The sequence below is a fragment of the Ictalurus furcatus genome, chromosome 29, assembly GCF_023375685.1.
Source record: "Ictalurus furcatus strain D&B chromosome 29, Billie_1.0, whole genome shotgun sequence".
NCBI classification, from domain to species: domain Eukaryota; kingdom Metazoa; phylum Chordata; class Actinopteri; order Siluriformes; family Ictaluridae; genus Ictalurus; species Ictalurus furcatus.
Window position 1 is genome coordinate 13,934,627 of NC_071283.1, and position 15,249 is coordinate 13,949,875.

The following is a 15,249-nucleotide window of genomic DNA, read 5'->3' on the forward strand; positions in this document are numbered from 1 at the left end:
AGTTATAAGTTGACAACTAATTACAATATATATAAATATGAGCTTTTCTTTGTTGAGATGATTTGTTTTGACAGATCTTTCACGCTAACGCTAACGCGCGCGTTGACCGTCTCGATGATCGACGCCGCCGCATGACCTTCTGGACGGTTCGGTCCTCGATTCGTATGGTGTGAGTGTGTGTGTGTGTGTGAGTGAATGTGATGTTTGCGCGGTTCTGGCTCTGCGCTACAGAGAAAGAGAAAGAGCTGATTGCAATCAGGTTCGATAATTACATCAGAGAAAGGCTAATTATCCAACTGACTGAACTGACTCACTGAAGTCGCTCGAATGGCCGTCCAGAGGCTTTAGCCTGGGAACGAGAGAGGAGCTCGGAGCGTACTCAAGGTGATCTTGACATGCATGTATCACTGAGAGGTGTGTGTGTGTGTGTGTGTGTGTGTGATGACTACAAGCTGACTCACTGTTGTGCTGTAAAGTCTGCCTGTTTCATTGCGAAACAGATGTACAAATTGAAACCACTAAAACAGACTGCACTTGTTTATATCTTAGATACGGTCCATATGCTGCACTTGTTGAGTCACGTAAAGGCTAAATGATACGTTTGGCTTTTTTTTTTTTTTTTCATCGTACACATTAATATTCACTTAGCATAGATGAGAACTGCTCTAATAAACAGCTCCGGAGTGCAGACTGCAATCTGTCACTGTAAAATTCAACATCCGAGGCTTTTATTAATCGGACGAATAAGCTAATCTCGAGAGAAAGATTATAAACGATAATCCAAGGATACGCTAGAAGAATCTGTCCTATAGATTTATTCTAATTTTTTATTTATTTATTTTTTTTAAAAAAAAAAAGCCCCTGTATAAGATTAACAGTATGAATATATGCAAGGAAACGTCAGTACAATCGAAGTATAGCGAAGAGAATAGTGTCTTGGAGATTTTCAGGCTGTCTCGTGAGATTTGGTTTCCAACCCTGTCCTCGAGGCATCCCAGCTATAATCCGTTAATAATCCATTAGTAATCCATAGATGTACTGAAGGACATGCCCTGTTTATTGGTGGTGCATCATAAATAGATATAGTCAGAGACCCATAGCCTTACAAACTGGATTTTTAAACAGTTTAAGGAATTCGAAATGGGAACGTTGAAAGGAGTTTGTCGTTATGACGAGCCGCAACCATCTGGGAGACGAGAGAGCAAACTTGGCTGTGCTCTGTGAGAGGGAGGGGCATATCCTTTCTTCGCTGTCAATCACGGCATCAGTCATAACTTGATCGTTGGAATCTGTGCGCTCATACAGACTAAAGAGGGCGGATAGCGCTGTCCTCCGGGTGATGCAACATGATCGGTAGTTGGGAAAAGATGTTCTCGGTGGAAGCACGTGTGAGAGCTTGGAGGTGGTGGGTTGGACTTGGCAGGTGATCCAAATAGGGAGAGAAATGGGGGGGAGTAGAGATAAACTCCGTATGAGATTTATTTGGGTGAGGCACATTCCAAGTGTATAGTTTGGGTCAAAACACTGATGGAAGAGAAGATGAGGGAAACGGGCGACGGTCTACACCAGGAAGGACGCTGAAATACCAACCTCGGAAAACAAAGTTTGGATATATGCCACAGTTTTAGTTCCAACTGCCCGGTCGCAGACTATCCATCCCATCCATACATTTATCCTACCTACCCTATCCCAGGGAACACGGGGCACAAGGCAGGGGACACCCTGGATGGGGTGCCAACTCATTGTAGGATCCATTCACACACCATCTACAACGCATGTCTCTGGACTGGGGGAGGAACCCGGAGTATCCGGAAGAAGCCCCCGAAGGACATGGAGAGCATGCAGACTTCGTAGACACAAGGCGGAGGCGGGATTTGAACCCCTGACCCCGGAGGCGCGAGGCCACCGTGCCCCCTCTGTTCCAGACTAATTTCAGGAATCTACGACAAACCACAACTCCATTCCCTTACCCCCGAAGCTTGGCAAAGACATCGCTGCTACACAGTTTTCTTCGTCTGCGAGCTACTACAGACGCGTCAATATTTATTAACCTATTTGGTGTCCTCGGCGATGAGCACCTCTACGCCAAGTAGCAAGAACAGCCAATGAGAAATTCTCTGGCAGGTCATAACCTAATCGTTATAATATATAACATACGGTTATGCACAGTATGAAAAAGAGCTGTGTTCCTTTGCACTTTACCTGCAGTTCTCTTTGTAGAAAAGATAGTCCCCACAAAATCGTGTCCAGTTTCTCAACCACGTCATGATGAGAGCTCTCGTGTTTATTTTCATGAGATCTGGGGATCTGGTTTATTTTGGCAGAGATGATTCCAGGTGAAAGTAGCGCCCGATGGCTTGTTTAGTGTGTACACCACAACCTCCACGGCGCAGAGTGAGCAGTACATCAATTATATGACGTTGAGATTAGCTGTGTACTGACCGCTAGGCATTACAGTAAACAACTGCACGATAGACGCAAACTAATCACGAACTAAACACAGCACAGGTGAACACAGTCAGGCAACAAACCAAAGATTGGACAGAAGTAGAGACAGGACTAGAACAGAAACCAAAACAAACACGAGTGCTTGTTGCTACGGGAACAGTGACGTGAAGGTGGAAACCGTGACAGCTTGGTTAGCATCTGGCAGAACAGAAATCATGGACAAATGGTCCTTATGACGGCAAAGAATCCGTTTAATGTAATGAAAAAGCAAGCTTTTTCTTTGTATTACATTTCAGTTTTAATTTTAATAACACTTGCACATTTTCCTTTCTTTTTTTTGGAGGGTGCCATTACTTCTCTAGTACTCTAAAGATTTTACTGCATGGCTGTGAGGAAGAAATTCTCATGAAACCATCCAAAGTGAAGACGTGTCTAACTTGTACAAGAATTGTATGGTGTAAACCCAGCTCGATGTGCTGAAAAAAACAAAACAAAACACTGTAAATACCACTATGGCCACGATTCACCACTATGACCACGATTCACCACTATGACCACGATTCACCACTATGTTCACGATTCACCACTATGACCACAATTCACGATTCACTACTATGACCACGATTCAGCACTATGACAAACGATTCACCACTATGACCACGATTCACGATTCACTACTATGACCACGATCCATGATTCACCACTATGATCACGATTCACCACTATGACCACGATTCACGATTCACCACTATGACCACGATCCATGATTCACCACTATGATCACGATTCACCACTATGACCACGATCCATGATTCACCACTATGATCACGATTCACCACTATGACCACGATTCACGATTCACTACTATGACCACGATTCATGATTCACCACTATGATCACGATTCACCACTATGACCACGATTCACGATTCACCACTATGACCACGATTCATGATTCAGCAGTATGACCACGATTCACCACTATGACCATGATTCACGATTCAGCATTATGACCACGATTCACCACTATGACCACGATTCACCACTATGACCACGATTCACGATTCAGCACTATGACCACGATTCACCACTATGACCACGATTCACGATTCAGCACTATGACCACGATTCACCACTATGACCACGATTCACGATTCAGCACTATGACCACGATTCACCACTATGACCACGATTCACGATTCAGCACTATGACCACGATTCACCACTATGACCACGATTCACGATTCAGCACTATGACCACGATTCACCACTATGACCACGATTCACGATTCAGCACTATGACCACGATTCACCACTATGACCACGATTCACGATTCAGCACTATGACCACGATTCACCACTATGACCACGATTCACGATTCAGCACTATGACCACGATTCACGATTCACCACTATGACCACGATTCATGATTCACCATTATGACCACGATTCACCACTATGACCACGATTCACGATTCACCACTATGACCACGATTCACGATTCAGCACTATGACCACGATTCACCACTATGACCACGATTCACGATTCAGCACTATGACCACGATTCACCACTATGACCACGATTCACGATTCAGCACTATGACCACGATTCACCACTATGACCACGATTCACGATTCAGCACTATGACCACGATTCACCACTATGACCACGATTCACGATTCAGCACTATGACCACGATTCACGATTCACCACTATGACCACGATTCATGATTCACCATTATGACCACGATTCACCACTATGACCACGATTCACGATTCACCACTATGACCACGATTCACGATTCAGCACTATGACCACGATTCACCACTATGACCACGATTCACGATTCAGCACTATGACCACGATTCACCACTATGACCACGATTCACGATTCAGCACTATGACCACAATTCACCACTATGACCACGATTCACGATTCACCATTATGACCACGATTCACAATTCACCACTATGACCACGATTCACAATTCACCACTATGACCACGATTCACAATTCAGCACTATGACCACGATTCAGCACTATGACCACGATTCACGATTCAGCACTATGACCACGATTCACCACTATGACCACGATTCACGATTCACCATTATGACCACGATTCACGATTCACCACTATGACCACGATTCACGATTCACCACTATGACCACGTTTCATGACTCAGCACTATGACCACGATTCACGATTCACCACTATGACACGAGTTAATGCTGTGATTCTGACCGTTGGTGTTTAGGACCCCATCCTGACGTGTGTGTTTAGGGTCCGTGATGTCCTGTGCTGCTTTGTTGGCGACGAGGGCCGTAATTAGGTACCATAATTAGTCTCCTATAATGAGTTCTACTTGAAGAAAATCAGGTCATTAATTAGCAAGTGACTTTGTTGTATGTGTGTGTTTTCTGCCTCTCGACGTCGTTGATTGTCCGCCAGGAGTCTTTGAAGGCAGAATGGAAAATCACCGGCTCGGAGACTAGGGCTGTGTGTGTGTGTGTGTGTGTGTGTGTGTGTGTGTGTGTGTGTGTGTGTGTTTTTAAAATAATGGCAAATTTTGTAAAAGCAAAACGGTACAACAATCACAAAGAAAAAAACTCTGTACGTACTGAGCAAATTTAAACTGAAATGTTTTAAACCATTAATAACCATTAAAATCCATTAAGAATTTTTATTTATTAACGAACTATATCTCAATATCTTTATTTGATCTATTTATAGTTATATTTAATGTTGTGTAACGGCCACGAAACAAGCTAGTGACTGTTCTCATGTACGTTATTGCAGCTAGGAACCTATAATCTCTCACTAGCTTCCATCCAACATAAAAAGACTTTCCCGTGGCTGACACTGGAGACTCCTTCCATAAATGTTACATCAACATGTCCTTACAGAAAACGTCCCCGTATCAGCAGTTATACATTCCTCTAAATTGTATTATTTGGTCTCGAACTGGTAGAAAGAGGCTTCTGCAAATTTAATACCTGCTCTCCGGACGTATTCATTTGCACTTCTGTGTTGCAAAAGTGGCATTTATTTAGCGATATTTCACACCGCAGGTGCTAAATGAATTTAGTTGTATTGACTCCTAGCTAAAAACACCTCCAATCTCACACTCCGACCCGGACAAGACGTGTTATTTCGCCGACGTGAACGATTCGGTCGTCAGTAAACCAGCTTGTACGTGATTTTGTCCGTGTGAGTCTGTGTGTCTCTTTGTTTGTGTGCGTTTGTCTCGTCAGTTCCCGAAGCACCACGTTAGAGATGCAAGCTCTTCATACGATGCATTTTACAAAATACTGACATCAATCTACACAGCCCAGGAGCGTCTCTCCTCCAACAACCTGCTGACCGGTGCTTTAAAATTCTCCTCCACGAACCGGCGTCTGAGTGCGTGAGCTCAGCGTGTGGCCGTTTCGCTGGCTCGTGATGGGCAGTGGTATTTTTAGCAGTTATTTTTCTGCACGCACCGAATGATCTCGCCCTGTCTGCAAGATTACAGCTCAATAAAAGTCTTTCGGGGAGCCGGAGCATCAAGAGGCCTGAAATTGATTTTGCTGCATTTAAAACCTGCGGGAAATGACCTTCCAGGAACCTCAGCTCAGGCTAATGTAGCGCTAAGCACTAATGCTGCTTCACCCTTCCATATCTGAACTTTTGCTATATGGGGAGAAAATGACGGGGGAATAAAAATGGAAACGGGTCACAGATAAGCAAACATCCAGGATTCGGAATGAATGCTCTCTGGATTTCCGACTCGCGGAAAGAAAATCCATCTGCAAGGTTGCGTAATATTAAATACACTTTTGTCTGTGTAATCATTAGCATCGGGTACTGGAACACCGTTAGCCTGAAATGCTCGATTAGTAGCAAATACTGCACACGCACATGATGCTGGCCGACACGATAAAGGTGAACACCGGTAGTACGCAAATGATCGTTTTAAATTGTTTGTTTTGATTTAACTTTGCAACAGAATCTTGGCAAAATTATTTGACTCTTTATTTGTTTATTTCTGTATTTTTTACAGCTTACTTTTCCATCTTAAGAACCTTCATTAGCTGAAAGAAAATAACTACTAAATCTTTTAAGCGTTGCCTTTTAGAGCGAATTCACACAGTTTTAGTCTGTCTCTTGTGTGTTGCACTCTAAATCAGAGCGAAACTTAAAACCGAATACTTTTCTTTCATTCGCTGTTTGCAAAAAAAAAAAAAAAAAAAAAAAAAAAAAAAAAGGGCTCACGTTGGGCTGAAAACGTCCTCGCAAAACTCCTTTTTTTTTTTTTTTTCATTCATCGGTGAAAATGCGGCAATGGAAAGAGGATAAACGAACCTTCCATGTGGAAATCGCAAGAAAGCAAACCGATCGGATTGTTCTAGAAAGAAGAGTTTGAAAACGTTTCGTGTACGTGCATCCAGATTTCATCCAAATCTTCAAAACTCACGGCGTCTGCAGCGCTGTCCTTTGGCTCCGTTTCAGGTCTAACAGGGTTCAACACACACACCTGACATAGTTTCGGTTTATTCCGCAGCTTATAAAATAGCACTTGATCCAGCACATTCCGCCATTTTTTTTTCATCATTTAACGACGCCACTAAACCGAGGACGAGACCGCGTGGCATTCCTGCAGCACCACAGCTCAGTCCTTTGGCTTAATCCTGCGTTTAACGCACTTAAAATGGTGTTTTTTTTCCTTGACGAGGACGTTTCCAAATCTCCATGCCCCTCGACGAACGTTTTCTTTCCAAAATGATTTTTTTTTTTTTAAAATTTCTTTTGATTCGTTTAATTCTGTGCAGTCTGAAAACAAACCAACTCCAAAACTTCACACACACACACACACAAAAACAACAGCGACAAAAAAAAGTGGTCTCCGCGTTTAAGTTTACTGACGGTCGCCATGGTTTCTACACGAGTAGCGTCCTGATTTCATTTCCGTTAGGGTTCTGCTCACGTCTGTGTGACTGGACAGTCTTTCTAAACCGTGTGAGGATCTTCGGCGTCGTCTCTTTGCCCGCTAACAGTTTCCGCATGAACCCTGCGTCTAATAAAAGCCACGTGAACGATTTACAGGTTCGACGACCCGTTGTTGTTTTGTTCTGTGTATTGTTCTGTTTTGTGGAGTCGTTAACGGTGTATACCTGTTCCTGTCTCACGTCCTTGTCTTCTGTTCTCTCTCTCTTTCTCTCTCTCACACTTTTATATTATTCCTGTAAAGGTTAGTCCAGTGCCGACGGAGGACGACAGCAAGCTGTCGGTAGGTCCAGTCTACGTCTTTTGTCTGCATGTTCATGAGCGTGTTTGTTGTTTGTGTCTTTTGTGTACGTGTTATCTGATGGTTTCTTCAATTCACGATTCCAATTCAGAAGAATAAACCATTGCAGAGGGGAAAAAAAGTTTTTTTTTTTGATAACCGCAGTGCCTGATGATTACCGTACTGTACGTATTTTGATATTATATAAACAGTCGGCATCTTCAGGTAAACGTTTACGGCAATATTTCGCAGGGGAAAGTTACGGGGATTCAGAACCGGGTTACGCGGCTGCACACGTCGAGGTTCTGGGTTCTTCGTTTGGACGGCGCTGAAGCACTCCCCTTTAAGCGCCGGAAACAGTCGGAGGATAGACACTGACTGAAGAAGCGCATTGCGTAGCCTTAGCTGAGATTACTCAGCCGTTTTTGTTCCCAAGCTAATCGATAGTTCTGATACGAGCAGATCCAAAAACACCATCCTGACTCTGCTGTTCAGTACATCATTACTGTAATGTTTATACCGTACCTCTTTACTGTAGCTTAAATATAATATGACATTTTTTGCCAAAAAAGAAAAAAAAAAGATGGAGGCTTTGTTTTTCTTGGAGAAGGAACATTTCATGCGCACGTTTGTACGTAATTATTGCCCTTAAAACACTTCAAGGTTTATGAATAAGCTCTGTCAAACACACACACAGACACACACACCTGCACGAGTCTCTGCAGCTGACTCCTTCAAATAGCGCTGACATGTTGCCATGGCGGCGAGCCGAACGGTGCCCTTTACTCGCCCCTGCAGTGCCGAGCTGCGTTTCCACTACACCGAGCTATGCTCCCTAGTCCCTAACTCCTACACCCTACACCCTACAGCCTAATTCCACCCCTACACCCTACAGCCTAATTCCACCCCTACACCCTACAGCCTAATTCCACCCCTACACCCTACAGCCTAATTCCACCCCTACACCCTAATTCCACCCCTACGCCCTACAGCCTAATTCCACCCCTACACCCTAATTCCACCCCTACACCCTACAGCCTAATTCCACCCCTACACCCTTCAGCCTAATTCCACCCCTACACCCTACAGCCTAATTCCACCCCTACACCCTTCAGCCTAATTCCACCCCTACACCCTACAGCCTAATTCCACCCCTACGCCCTACAGCCTAATTCCACCCCTACGCCCTACAGCCTAATTCCACCCCTACACCCTACAGCCTAATTCCACCCCTACACCCTACAGCCTAATTCCACCCCTACACCCTTCAGCCTAATTCCACCCCTACACCCTACAGCCTAATTCCACCCCTACACCCTTCAGCCTAATTCCACCCCTACACCCTACAGCCTAATTCCACCCCTACACCCTACAGCCTAATTCCACCCCTACAGCCTAATTCCACCCCTACACCCTACAGCCTAATTCCACCCCTACACCCTAATTCCACCCCTACACCCTACAGCCTAATTCCACCCCTACGCCCTACAGCCTAATTCCACCCCTACACCCTAATTCCACCCCTACACCCTAATTCCACCCCTACACCCTACAGCCTAATTCCACCCCTACACCCTACAGCCTAATTCCACCCCTACACCCTACAGCCTAATTCCACCCCTACACCCTACAGCCTAATTCCACCCCTACACCCTTCAGCCTAATTCCACCCCTACACCCTACAGCCTAATTCCACCCCTACACCCTTCAGCCTAATTCCACCCCTACACCCTACAGCCTAATTCCACCCCTACACCGTACAGCCTAATTCCACCCCTACACCCTACAGCCTAATTCCACCCCTACACCCTTCAGCCTAATTCCACCCCTACACCCTACAGCCTAATTCCACCCCTACACCCTACAGCCTAATTCCACCCCTACACCCTACAGCCTAATTCCACCCCTACACCCTACAGCCTAATTCCACCCCTACACCCTACAGCCTAATTCCACCCCTACACCCTAATTCCACCCCTACACCCTACAGCCTAATTCCACCCCTACGCCCTACAGCCTAATTCCACCCCTACACCCTAATTCCACCCCTACACCCTAATTCCACCCCTACACCCTACAGCCTAATTCCACCCCTACACCCTACAGCCTAATTCCACCCCTACACCCTACAGCCTAATTCGAACATGATTCATTCACTCTCACATGTTCAGGTGTGTCCTGGATCAGGGTTTCACACACTGCCATATATTCATGATCAGTCACGGTAGAGAGCGGTTTGATCGACACGTCTCTCGTCCAATCGTAGGCCAAGCCGCGGCTGCAGAGAGGCGGAAGCTCGGCGTCGCTGCACAACAGCCTGATGAGGAACAGCATCTTCCAGCTCATGATCCATACGCTAGACCCGCTTAGCGAAGGTAACACACACACACACACACACACACACACACATTAGATAATCAAATGAATGAATCTTATTGGCACTTAAACACCAGTGCACTCCCAAAAGAGGATCTTTTAGTTTAGTTTATATATATTTATTTATTTATATAGTTTCCAACAGCACCACTTGTACCATTAAGGGTGAATGCACCTTGCACCTTTGGGAAATGTAAACACTTCACCTCGGGTAGAAATGCAATTAAAATCATTTACAAAACGAGTCATTAAAACATTTTAATACTCTAAGTTATTTACCACGGATCACTGCTTTTAGTTAACATCAACAAACCATGAATATACTGTAAGCACCAGAACACTTCATTCAGTGTTTACAAAGTAATTCACGCTTGCATTATTGACGTATTTTATATTTATATCCAATAGGAACAAATCTTAACTGATTTGTTTGTGGTGGTTATTTGCCAAGGAATTCATAATTCCGGCTGGACGGTGGGTGCCAATACTTATACAACACCACCCAAGTTTTATCAACATGGTGTTATTATTATTATTATTATTATTATTATTATTTAGACATAATACGTGTTAATTTCCTTTGTTACCTTGATAACATCGTTAATCATTTACAATAAGAACAATACTTTTACCGACAAATACAACGATCATTTGTTTCTCTCTCTGGATTATTTTTTCTCTTCTTTTGCATTTTTCTTTTTGTTGAAATTGTGTTTTTTTTTTTGTTGTCGTTGTTGACGTTCACATTCGTGTTCAGGATAGTTCCTTCTTTCTCTTTTTCACACTTTCCCCCCTTCTCTTGTTCTCTTCTCTCATAGGAGTGATTTTAATAGTTAGTAAAGGTATCATTTAAACGCATGTTCGACAACAAAGTCCGTAACGCCCTTCGAAGCATGTTTAAAAAAAAAAAAAAAGAAAAGAAAAAGAGTTTATGGCTTGTTAATGATGTTAGCGAAGGGAACTTTAATGTTATTTACTCTTTAGCAGTTTTGAATAATGAATAATAAACATGTTTATATATATACGGTATCTCTCGGTATAAATGTGATGAGTAAAGAGCGTTGTGTGAATGAGTCAGAGTGTGTGTAAGAGCTGATTGGGTATAAATAGAGAGAGAGAGAGAGTGTGTGTGTGTGTGTGTGTGTGTGTGTGTATACTATAAGCGTGACTCGTGCTGTCTATTTATTAATTTTCCACATTAAAGGAGAGATTTCTTATTTATCTTATTCTTATTTATTCTCATTTTTATGTTTTATATACAATTATTGGCAATATAATGTGATGTAATTATCTGTGTAGTATTGAGGTACACGATAATAATAATAATAATAATATGCATTATCATGAGTGTCTGTGAGCTCATGCTCGTGCGGAAACAATTAATAGAAACCATCACAGAAATTCAAATGGTTTCCACTACAAATACCATTACAAACCATCAGCTAAGCATTAAAACCATTACCATTACTGGTCCTTAATGGTATCCACTAGACATAACATGCCACCGATAGAAGGAAACAAGCTACCAGTAGAGACCCACAGGGACCATTACAGTTTCCATTAAAACCAATACAATTCCCATTAAAACCATTACAAATTTTATGACAGATTCTACAGTTTTTTTTCCCCCCCGCAGTGACGTCTCGAAGGAAGTAGGGTGGGGAGAAAATTAGAAAATGAAACCTATATATTTTGATCCATGTCGTGTACGGTAGAAACGTCGTCTAGTATCGTGATACGATGTTTTGGTCATATCGCCCATCCCTACACCGAACGCTTCGCTTTAATCAAAATCACGATGTAAGTGAAGCATCTCTCCACGCTGCATTTACAGGCGTACACTCGCGCATGCTGGTCCATTACTGATCAATTCATACACGTTTAGATCTGGAGGAAGACAGAGGCATGTCACGTTATCCATGTCCCATCTTAACCATCACGTCTAATGAACGTTTCCTCCGAGGAACCACATCTTAAACACTGAAAACACGAAATCTGCTGCAGGTTGTTTTTCCGTTTTTAAAGACTTTAAAGACCTCTCGGCCGGCTGGCGTGTTTCGATCAGGAATTTTCTCCTGTTTGTTTGAAGGGAGATTATTCCTGAAGTCAGCCCACACAGAGGCTTGTAACATTTAAGGCAATAACCTGAGTTACTCGTGGGGGGGTGGGGGAGGGGGGATTCGTTAATGATGTGCTTCTGAGCTTCTGGTTTTATTTCATCACTTTCTTCTCTGTGTTTGTCTTCCTCTCTGTCCTTCTGTTTCCTCAGAATTCGCTGACTCTGGTGAGTGAGTTATTCTCTAAATCTTGTCATCATGGCCTCCCTGTCCTTCTCCCTCCGTCCCAGTATAATGTGTCACGCTGGAGACTTTGTGCGTCCTCACCGAAAATCATCGATAACCTTTTTGCTCCTCGTATCATTTCTTTTGTTTTGTGTCTCCTCGTTGCCATTCGTCCATGTGAGTTTTGCTTATCTGTGTGTGTGTGTGTGTGTGTGTGTGTGTGTGTGTGTGTGTGAGAGAGACAGAGACCCTCATTGGACTTTTTTCCCCCTCTGATCATGTCCGTGACCCTTCACTACAGCCGTTCAGTCCGAGCGTGCACCTGAACTCTTCAGTACGGAGCTCAGATCAGATTAAATCAGATTTCCTTAATAATTTACGAAGGGCAGATAAAGCCGCTCTGCAGGGCGCGGCATGAGATCACCAACTCTGACTGTGCGAATGAAGTGAGGAAGGTTCGTCAGCGGAGACGTTCACTCTGATATCTCACTGATTAAATGAGAGTTCCACGGCTGCGCAGTCCGGTTTCTGATCATTTGCATATTTTTTTTTTCTCTCTTTTTCATAGATTCCCTAAAAAAATGTTGAACAGTATGCACTGTAGGAAGTCATAATATATATATATTATGTATTTATACATATATATATATATATTTTTAAAAAGTGTTTAACGAGTTTGGACAAATAAATAGCCTACATTTTGAAAAATTACCACAATAAGTGAGGAAAACACTCGGCGCAAGTCAAAAAACAAAGGCGTTGTACGCTTTATTCATTTTTTTTTCCCCTCCATTTTATCCTCAATTTTCTGTCCAGAGGAAATGAAGAGGCCATTATATATAAGAGACCAGCTAAAGACAGCAGGTTTGACGTTTGACTATCAGCTCAGAGTTTGTTTTCAATATGGAAGCACAAGAACATTTGATTTTTTTTTTTTTTAGTGGTAATAAACAGAGCCGTATGATTAATGATAAAATGACAATCTCAATTACTGTGGTCAATACTGGACCTCTATACCGCTTAAATTTCCCCTGGGAATAAAGAAAAGATCTATCTATCTATCTATATCTATCTTTTTGAAACCAAACAACTTAGAAATAAAACGTATTTCTGTTGCCCTTCTTTATTTTAAACCAACAGAAAACAATCTATATTCATATTTGAGATTTTTCACGTATTTGAAGCCTTTTTCTATTCAAATGTGTAAATCTTTGAATGAAACTAAGGCCACTCCTTATTCCCGTTAATTAAGTCGATCTTATTATACTCTAAATATAAACACAATTATACGTACATGATGAGAAGTGTCGAGGCACAAATTTGCACAGATATTAGGCCAGAAAGTCAAGCCTATCAGTATGATATGGCCTCACACCATCGTTTTAACGTTCCTTTAAAACCCTGCGCTCATTTCTTTGGACATCGTTCTGCCAGACGGATTATAATCACTGCTCGGAGTTGTATTAAGCGAAATCCCAAGAACGGGTGAAGGGGATTTTGTGTGGTAAGAGCAGCCTTCTTGCCTGCATGCATTCTTGATGTTGCACTTTGTGCTGCTTTTTCACACGCTCGAATAGCTTAAAAGTTGTGTCGCTATGCGGCACTGACCCAACCCTAAAGCACACTTCGCTTCGAGTCTGTAGACACCCAGTAACAACATTTGGCTCAGTGATAAAGGCTCTGGAATACCGGTCGGAAGGATGTGACGTCCAATCCCGGGACTGTCAAACTGCCACGGTCGGGTGCTTGAGCAAGACTCATCTGCTACCACTTCCCTCTGGATCAATGAAAGTATCTATCTGTTTATTCAGTTCAAAAATAATTCGCTGAGTAAAAATGTGAAAACGCGTAGTCCTTTTACTCGGTACTGAATCGCTTCTAAGTTCATTTCCGTTCCTTTCTAAGAACTACTTTCTCACGTTGCTCGCTCTGCCGTTCGTGTGGCTGTTTTACGATCTCACCTACCTCGTGATGCAATGTTTTTATTTCTCCCGTCGATCCGAACGAAACTGCAGCAGGAACATCCAATCTTGACTGCCATGTGCTCCTGCTTGGGCTTGGATTGGAATGAAATCCTGCAGCGACAGCTGCCCTTTGCAGATAAACCCGGACACTCCCGTTCAATCGTGATCGCTACTAAAATAGCTTTTATATTAAAGCTTATCCACCGAAAGTTTGACTGCGCCTTCCCGTAGTGTTTCAGAACAACTGCTTCAGTCAGCGTTAATTACTCGCTATTGTGTGAATAATTGACAGTGTTTCTCAAAATACTGGAAGCAGCAGGGGATTTGTTCGGGAAGGTGGATGGTGAATCATCACATGAAATATCGTCATCCTTTTTCACCGATGCTCCTAAAATAGAGCAACTTCGAAACTTCGAACAAACCACATATCAGTTCCGTCTAGTCACTAACTTTCTTTCAGCTCTTTATTTCAGCTATTATATATATATATATCTGAAATATGCCAATCTGGAACAGTCCGATAGGTCATTAGGTGATTGATTTGCCATGACAATAATGAGCCGGACCTATTAAAAAAACAAGCTTCTTCCTACTTCTACTTAAACCGTAGGATCTGGTCCAGGATTGTTAAACACACCCTTTTCTTCATCACTTCAACACTCCATTCGTCCACCGCGTGGTTGAAACTCACCACCTTCTAATCCGTCAGCCAGATCTTTAACCATCTGCAACCTTGCTACCTCGAGGCACACGTTAAAGAAGGTCGTGAGTTTCAATCCCCGAAGAAAAATAATCAAATACGGAATAAAATACGACAGGTGACGCGACTGGAAAACAACCGACCAAAATTACCGCGGCGTGATGTTTCATTCCTCTTGAACTACAGCTACCTGCCAATGATGACATTT

At 42.9% G+C, this 15,249-nt stretch overlaps 1 protein-coding gene across 1 annotated transcript in view; it reads left to right on the forward strand.

Moving 5' to 3' along the window:
• The window catches only part of LOC128604173 (sodium/potassium/calcium exchanger 2-like), a 50,835-nt gene that overhangs the window by 14,790 nt on the left and 20,796 nt on the right, over window positions 1-15,249 (forward strand). Inside the window, exons 2-5 of the mRNA XM_053619062.1 lie at window positions 951-953; window positions 7,684-7,722; window positions 9,986-10,094; window positions 12,365-12,379. Of these exons, the coding sequence (XP_053475037.1) occupies window positions 951-953; window positions 7,684-7,722; window positions 9,986-10,094; window positions 12,365-12,379 (166 nt within the window). The remainder of the gene's footprint in view (window positions 1-950; window positions 954-7,683; window positions 7,723-9,985; window positions 10,095-12,364; window positions 12,380-15,249) is intronic.